This window comes from Malaya genurostris, chromosome 3, assembly GCF_030247185.1.
Source record: "Malaya genurostris strain Urasoe2022 chromosome 3, Malgen_1.1, whole genome shotgun sequence".
NCBI classification, from domain to species: Eukaryota; Metazoa; Arthropoda; class Insecta; order Diptera; family Culicidae; genus Malaya; species Malaya genurostris.
In genome coordinates, this window is record NC_080572.1 from 24,251,002 (window position 1) to 24,259,638 (window position 8,637).

Here is an 8,637-nt window from a genome sequence, read left to right on the forward strand (position 1 = left end):
AATGATCTCTTCAAAAGTTAAAGTAACACTCTCTATTTCCAATCTGCTAGGAAGTGGGGAAGTGCTGCGACGACGATTTATAAGTGTTTCCGACTACAGGCACTAAGCAAATATATTATAAGTTCGAAGTTAATTAGAACTTCGAAAAATTGTTCTGAAGTTATGTCATATCTGAAATCAGCATCATATAGATAAGTAATATAAATTGTATGCGTACTCAACACATTTTATCATTCGAATCCACTTGTACTATTTATATTGAGCTGCATAATTCGGTATGCCGGAAAATGGAATTATCTCGAGAAATTTTCGTGACATGCTTTTGCTACTTTCGTTGTGGTGATTCTCAAAATCACTCTATCACTGCTGCAGTAAAGCAAAACTTCTGAAGCCCTACCGTGTGCTACCACGCACTGGGGGGTCGATATCAACCCCTTTAGGAACGACTGATCCAGACAACAGTGTACCGATTAACTCGTTTCAAATTTGATGTTGATGAAGCACTATCACGGGTCATCGTTCTTCTAAGGTTTTTCGACTTCAATGGTCAGGACGAATTCGATGAAGGGTGTCCAAAATCAGCCGTTATGTCAGAAAACATTCGCCTCTTCGGGCTAGGAAAGCTAGCTGACCCTTGTGAGGGTTTGGGGATCGAACCCAGGTGGGCTGTGTGAAAAGCATCGATTAAGCCATCACACTATACTCATCCCCTCGTAACAAATTTAAAAATGCAACGAGATGTCAGGGAAAGCTATAAGTAAACTGTATACCAATTCTCTTCGTTTTGAGGATCTTGACTAATGGATGCCGAATTACTTACCAAATTTTCACAAACTTACTTCAGAACTCAAATTTTGCATACGCGTTATTCATGACCAAACGAAACAATTTGTATCATCAACTTGCCCTTTTTGCCCTTCTCTGTAGAAAGGTATTAGAATTGCTGAAAAAACCGACTTTCGAACGGTGCCTCGGACACCCATAGTTTTATATACCAATTCGACGAAATCGGTAAATGTCGGTGCGCGCGCGCGCGTGTGTGTGTGTGTGTGTGTGTGTGTATGTGTGTGTGCACTATTCGAAGATATTTTTACCGCTAAATTTTCTCGAAGATGGCTGAACCGATTTTAACAAGCCTAGGCTCGCTCGAAAGATTTTGTTAGGCCATTGATCAAGTTCGAAGATCAAATGGTTGTTATTTCTGGTTCCAGAGATATGACGATATAAGTGACGTAACCGATAAAACATGTCGTTATTTACCGCTCTTATATATAAAAGTGCCAATATTTTAGGATCAAATCGACTTTCTGGGACTCAAAAAAAATTTGAGATTCCCAGAAAGTCGATTTTTTCAAAAACTTCCACTAAATAGATTAAGAAGGGTTTTTTTTAGATTAGCATCACTCTTCTCATACAAATAGGCAATGCAAATGTCAAGCGCTTGGTTTGAGAAATGATGCCGAGTATGTGACATAATCACTGAAGCATGCTTTTGTGAACTACTCAAATGAATCTGAATTAATTTGTGTCAAAATTGAGCCCAAATTAGTGTCAGAAATTATTTTATAAAAAGATATAAAATTCATGAGACAGCTTTGAAGAAAGAGAAAGGCATTATCACACCACTAGGTGGATTAAGAAGGGATTTAACCCCAGCCTTACTGTCGAGAGGGACTAAGCAAAAGTCCCTTGAAAATTTTCAACAATATATGATCCAGAAACGGTGGGTCCGATCGGTATCATCTTCAATGTTTTAGGTAATTATAAGAACTATGTAAAAAATTTTGTTTGATTTTTTAAAGAGAACACTCAAAACTCAAATATTTCAAACAATGTATTTTGTATTTGTTTTCTATTTTTGCCTTTCCCATATAGAAAGGTTATGCAATCACTGTGAAAACCGACTTTTGAACCGAGGCCCGGAGGGCCGAGTGTCATATACCATTCGACTCAGTTCGTCGAGTACGCAAAATGTCTGTGTGTGTGTATGTGTGTATGTGTGTGTGTGTATGTGCGTATGTGTGTATGTAACGTTTTTTTGCACTAACTTTTCTCGGAGATGGCTGAACCGATTTTCACAAACTTAGATTCAAATGAAAGGTCTTGTGGTCCCATACAAAATTCCTGAATATTATTTGAATCCGACTTCCGGTTCGGGAATTATGGGGTAAAATGTGCAAAAAATTGTGAAAATAAGTGCACTAACTTTTCTCAGAGATGGATGAACCGATTTTCACAAACTTGGGTTCAAATGAAAGGTCTTGTAGTTCCATACAAAATTCCTGAATATTGTTTGGATCCGACTTCCGGTTCCGGAGTTATGGGGTAAAATGTGCAAAAAAATGAAAATATGTTTTCTAGCTTTTCTCATAGATGGCGCGACCGATTTTCATAAACTGAGGTTCAAATGAAAGGTCCTGTGGTCCCATACGTAATTCCTGAATTTCATCTGGTTCCGACTTCCGGATCCGGAAATATAGGGTAAAGTGTGTTAAAAATTGTATACCATCACTGAAAAGGACGAAAAACCGTAAAAAGTTTAGTAAATCGACCTCAAATCTTCTCCAATTAATAGTTTTTTTATCAGCAGATGGTCGAACAAACCGATTTCGGTTATTGTTTTTAGGAATCGAAGAGAATTATTTTGAAGAATACCACAGTATTATATATGATAGTATGATTGATATGAGAAAGGCATCATTACACCACTAGGTGGATTAAAACAAGTTTTTGATATGTTATAGCTAAAGTCTGTCATATTTCTAGAATGGATAAATAATATTTAAAAAGTTAGAATTTAGAAAAACATGTAAAAAATCTTTTTTTTTAACAACATTTTCTGAAAGAACACTAAATTTCCAATGAAATGGATGCTAATCAAAATTTTGCTCTATGCTACGGTTCTCAAGATACAGCGGTTTGAAAAAAATATCGGGAATTTTTTTTTCTAACGATTTTGGATGATCTTTGAATCTTCCCGCATGTAAAAGTACCATCAGACCTGTCTAACAACCTATTCTATGTATCATCCGAATCCGTTTCATGATATCTGGTATAGTTGGTTTATGGTATCCGTTCATGCTGGTTGTTAACATGTCCGATGGAGCTGCATCACAATATTTCCAGTCTTTGCCAATATAAGAATAACTATGATAACATATAGATGTTGACTGGCACTTTTTCGCAACATCGCATGGTAAGGGACCATGTGATACCATAGTAAGAACAATAAAACGCATGGCTACAAGGGCAAGTCTAGCAAAGAAACGTGAACATTCCATTTAAAATGTAAATGAACTATTCGATTGGGCTTAAAAGCGAAAGGAGGAATAACTCACACGAAATAGAAATTAAACGATTTTCAAATAGTAATGTTAGAATAAAAATTGTAGATATTATTAAACAATAAGAAATCTTTAATAAATGCGACTCTCGAGCATTGTATAAAAACTCAAAATAAAACTATTGCGGAAAAAAAAAAACCTTTTTTAATAAACTCAAATAACCGTATGAAAATCGTTACAAAAATAAAAATTACCCGATTTTTTTTTCAAACCACTGTATTCTCGAGAACGGTAGCATATAGCAAAATTTCGATGAACATAGTTTTAATTGGGAATTTTGTATTCTTTCATAAAACTCTGTTGAAAAATAAATAAATTTTGTTTTCATGATTTTCAAAAATTTACATTATTTTGAAACTATGTAACTTTTTCAAATATAATTTCTCCAATCTAAAAATTTGACAGTATTTTACTTTGGACTTCAGCTACAACATATAAAAAAAAATGGAAAAATACATTTATTGAAATGTTTGGGGGTTTCAAATGTTTGAGTTTTGAGATATTTGAATTGGAGTGCATTTTCAAATATAAATCAAACAAAAAATTTTTTTCAGCAGATTTAAATTTTTTACATTGTCTTTATAACTACCTAAAACATTGCAGAAGACACCAAATCGATCGGACCCACAGTTCCTGGAATATATATTTTTTGAAAATGTTCTAGGGATTTTTGCTCAAGTAAGGCTAGAGTGAATATGGCATACTTAAGATGCAAATTGTCTCTTTTGATCATAAAGAATGAATATGCAATATCTAAGCCAAATAAAACAATGCAAGAAAAAATTGACCTTGAATCATTCAAATATGATATTTATGTTAAACAATAATAAAATCGAGATTTGAATTTTTCTTCTAAATGATTCTCCGAAAAATTTACTGTCGAATCCGGCTATAACTAATTTTTTTTTAATAATAAATATTTGAATAACTCTATTTCATTTCATTGATGCTCAGTGATGACTTACTAAGCATCGAATTCAAATATTATACTAATATGCTCTCGGCATCTTAGAGCTTAAGCAGTGTACCTTTAAACTTATGTTATGAACTAAAAAACAAATATTATACTAAATATAATTGTGTTTAAGTTCATGTAGTTCCAAACGTGGTTAAACTATTTTCCAATAGTTGGAGGAGCGACTTTGTTTCATAAGATATCTGTCACAATGACCTTGTATTTGAATCATGCATTTTCGAATACTTTCCGAACTTTTTACACCCATGCGACAAATGATGGTTAGTTGTTTTTACTATGCAATGTATATTGTTAATGGCCCTGGAGTACTAACACTACTGAATGAATTGCGTGTCTGGTTAAACTCAAGAAGTTGCGCAAGCTTTGAAGTGTGTTTGTTTTACTTTGTGTTTATAAATATTGTCCATAGAATGCAAAGTAACGGTGAGTAAGTTTTCAAACAAAACTAACATAAAAATACCGTTGGAAAGGCGGGCAAACAAACCTTATATCTTAAAACACAAAAAACGCATTGGTAATTTACGTACACTTTACGAAATCCTGTTAAAATTTAGTTTTTGTTTTACTGTACGAATTTTAGTACTGTAAAGCGTCTGTTGTTTGCCACAGATGTTTCAAAGATAATGAATTAATAAAATTTTTGCACAGGTAGACCTTCACACCAATCCATATACATATTTACAATTGCACAAAATGAAACACTTACTAGAACTAACGAAAAGGAATAAAATCCTATCTTACCTCCACCCAGCGTTGCAACAGCCTGATGTTTGGAAGTTGTCGTCGTCCCAACCACGGTTCCATTGTTGGTTTGCAGTGTCGGCGAGGCACCCATCACTCCATACTTGATAGGTTTGAAGTGGAAAAACGACGGCGAATATCCGGATCCGGCACGGCTCAACGAGCTGAAACGTTCCTCGCGATCCTCCACGTACAAACCTTCCTTTCCCATGGCCGCCAGCTGTCGACCCTTAGGCATGAACATCACTAGAAACACTGTTGAGGCTGTTGCCACAAGTCCAAATGCCAGGCACGCGTCACGATGCCGATCGGCCACGGCCAATCCACACAGGGTCCAACCCAACCATATCGGAATAATGCCACCGACGGCCAGGCCAATGTACGTAGCCTCCCGATAGTTGTCCCGAATACCACGCGACTTTATCGCCAGGATAGCGACAAAGATGATCAAAAACACGACGTAGATGAGGGATAACAGAAGCTCGGAAAAAGATGTGTGGCATAGTGGGATCGTGGGATTTACTTGAGCCAGGTCATTAGCTGTGAGAAGAAGATAGTACCGGCTAGATATGGCAGTTCCTCCATTGGAAATTGGGACCTGGTCAACGATAGGAGGATCGGTTAAAAGCCATTGAGCTCCCACTGCTACTTGTATGAGAACAGCAAACAAAAGTAGTAGACCTTGATAGGGAGCTGGTAAATAAACTCCACCATTTAGACTAATAAGGAAAACACATTTTACCAGAAGGGATGCAAATACTAGTGCAAATGCAACACCTGCACCAAAACGCATAGTTGCACACGACAGCACTGTAGGATTAACCGTTAAAACTGCTGCAAGTCCCGCGCAAGCAAACAAGCCAAGGAGCAACATTTGGCCAAGGAAAAGATGACGGCGACTAGGAGATGTTCGCCAAGCTTTACAGAGAACGAAAATTTCAAAAGCTGCCATCATAATCATCGACAACGATGCCAGTACCAATACTGGAACTACCCAGGGTTCTTTCCGCAGGCCACTCGGATAACTAGTCGCGATAACAGTTGGCGGTGTGACATTCAGCTTATGAGTGTTGCTGTGGCTGTTATGGTGACTCGTTGGATTGCGAGCAGCCAGTATTACACCACCAGGACGTACACTTGTCGAACGGGAGGCAGCGGGTGACGCTGTCGATGGCACTACGAAAAATTCTGTAGACATTTCAAGTCGATGTGCTTGCGCCGACGACGCATTTGCACCACTACCACTGCTTATATTTTGTTGACCAACCAGCAACGACAGGCTGTTATCCTTAACACTATTACTTTCTAGTAACGAATGCTGAACGTTGTAACTGCTGTCGACACTTCTACTCTCCACAGTCAAATTCTCAAGATGCTTATGTTCTTCATCAAGATCGCTATCGCCATCACCTTCGCCTTCAATTTCCTCGTTGTCCTGGTCTGAAAATCGTTGGACGTCTTCGATGTCATCGGAAACCGCATAGTACTCACTGTCACTGTCACTATTAGTATCTCCCAAGTTCTGGGTAACACTGGTCACCATCACATCACTTCGTTTGATATCATTTGTTTTCACTAGAGTGTGTAACTCGTCGTGATTGGCCGCAATGGAGCTTATTCTTCCAGCGTTTCGATAGCTCACCCCGGGATACAAATTCCCGGGCCCTGGTTGTCGCCGGAACTTGCTTCCACTAGTATTGCTTACACCTGCTAGCGAAGACCCGACAACATTCGCGATCCCTGTACCGGTATTTGGTTCTTCCACGTGAGGTCGATTTCTCGGTGACAACCGATCACCAAATCTCGGAATATTTAGTAACTCACGATAATTTCTACTTTCCTCCGCGATCAAATCACTGAGCTCGCCGCTGCTACTGCTTACGCCAGAACATTGAATAACTAAACTCGCTAAACAGAGTGCAACAATGGTAAACGCCTGCATAAGCGCCGACCGTTTCGGCCGACGAGCCATCACTGACTGACACAGAGCGTATGGCCCAGAATCATGATCGGCAGTACCGCGGCGTGCTCTCGCGATCCACTCGCTTGCGGGCTCACTCATTTCGTTCTCTCCATTCTTAATCGCGAACTGCAACATAGCTGCATACTAACAGTTTCTCGCGCATAACCAAACCGGTACCCATCGCTCTGCACGTTGCAATTTCTTCATTCTTATATCCTACCCAAAGAGTTCAAGTTCGCGGCTGTCTGGGCGGCTTGAAAAGCACCATCATTGTTCGGATGGCGGCCGATGATGGCAATCGTCATCAAGTAGTTCGCTCTGTTTTGGACCTTCTCTGTTTTGTATCCTTCGGTTTTTCTCTTATTCTCAGCATTATCGATCGCGAGCGCGACGGATTTAAAAAGAAAGGTTTTGTGCTGCCTCGCTTGGATCGGCTTGGTATAAAAGTCTATACACGTGCGGTACCGGGCAGGAGAAAGCTTCCCTCAGCGAAGTGAGCATAATTCAAAGTCAATGATTGCTTGGAATAGATCCCAGAATGGAATGAGATGCATAACAACCGTCCCAAGTGGCAATCTGCAACTAGTTCTGATACGACTAAGTGAAAATTATCTTGCAACAAGAGCATGAACATGTTTTTTTGTGTTATACTGGTTAATACAAGGTGACAAATGTTTCTTTACAACATACAAGTTACGAAATAGTTTAGGTTTCCAATCACCACATCTTTTTGTCATATTGAATTAATTATAATTTATATTTATTTATATAAACATTAAACTAACTATCATTTGTAAGTTATCCTTACTTGATTCTAACATATCATTAATCACAGCTATGCTTTTAGCCATTAGTTGAAAAATGGTTTATTTTCCATTGCGAAACCATTATAAACACGTAAGCGTATATGTAAATCGTTACTGTGAATTGATATAGCAATAACATAGATATTACAAAATAATAACATACATTTTCTGCATCGATTCGTATAGCGATTGGTTTTCCCAACGTAATGATAACGAAAATGCAACCAAAATATTTTTGTTGGTTTGAATATGGTGAAAACACTATGGCGCATAAAGTGGAAATTAAACTAGAATATTACTTTTTTAAGACTACTGCTGGTGAAAATAACAGATTGGCTGAAAAGTTCGTATCGTTTCTATGAGAGGGCGCCACTAGAATTAAATTCATACCATTTTCAGAAGGTACCAACCTTCAAAAGATACGTGTATAAATTTGACAACTGTCTGATTATTAGTTTGTGAGATATTGCATTTTGAGTGTAGCTGCTTTTGTTATTGTGAAAAAAAAGAAAAAAAAAGGAATTTCGTGTGTTGATGAAACACTACTTTTTGATGAGTGCCGCCGATACCAAAAAATGGCTTGATGAGTGTTATCCAGACTCTGCACCGGGCGAAGCAACAATTCGTAAGTGGTTTGCAAAATTTCGTACTGGTCATATGAGCACCGAAGACGATGAACGCAGTGGACGTCCAAAAGAGGCTGTTACCGATGAAAACGTGAAAAAAATCCACAAAATGATTTTCAATGACCGTAAAGTGAAGTTGATCGAGATAGCTGACACCCTAAAGATATCTAAGGAACGTGTT

At 38.0% G+C, this 8,637-nt stretch overlaps 1 protein-coding gene across 6 annotated transcripts in view; it reads right to left on the reverse strand.

Moving 5' to 3' along the window:
• LOC131438346 (uncharacterized) overlaps positions 1 to 7,033 on the reverse strand; it is a 164,803-nt gene extending 157,770 nt beyond the window's left edge. For all 6 annotated transcript variants that reach the window (XM_058608304.1, XM_058608301.1, XM_058608306.1 and 3 more), the window contains exon 1: positions 5,062 to 7,033. In XM_058608304.1, the coding sequence (XP_058464287.1) occupies positions 5,062 to 7,033 (1,972 nt within the window). The remainder of the gene's footprint in view (positions 1 to 5,061) is intronic.
• Between the last annotated feature and the right edge of the window lie 1,604 nt (positions 7,034 to 8,637).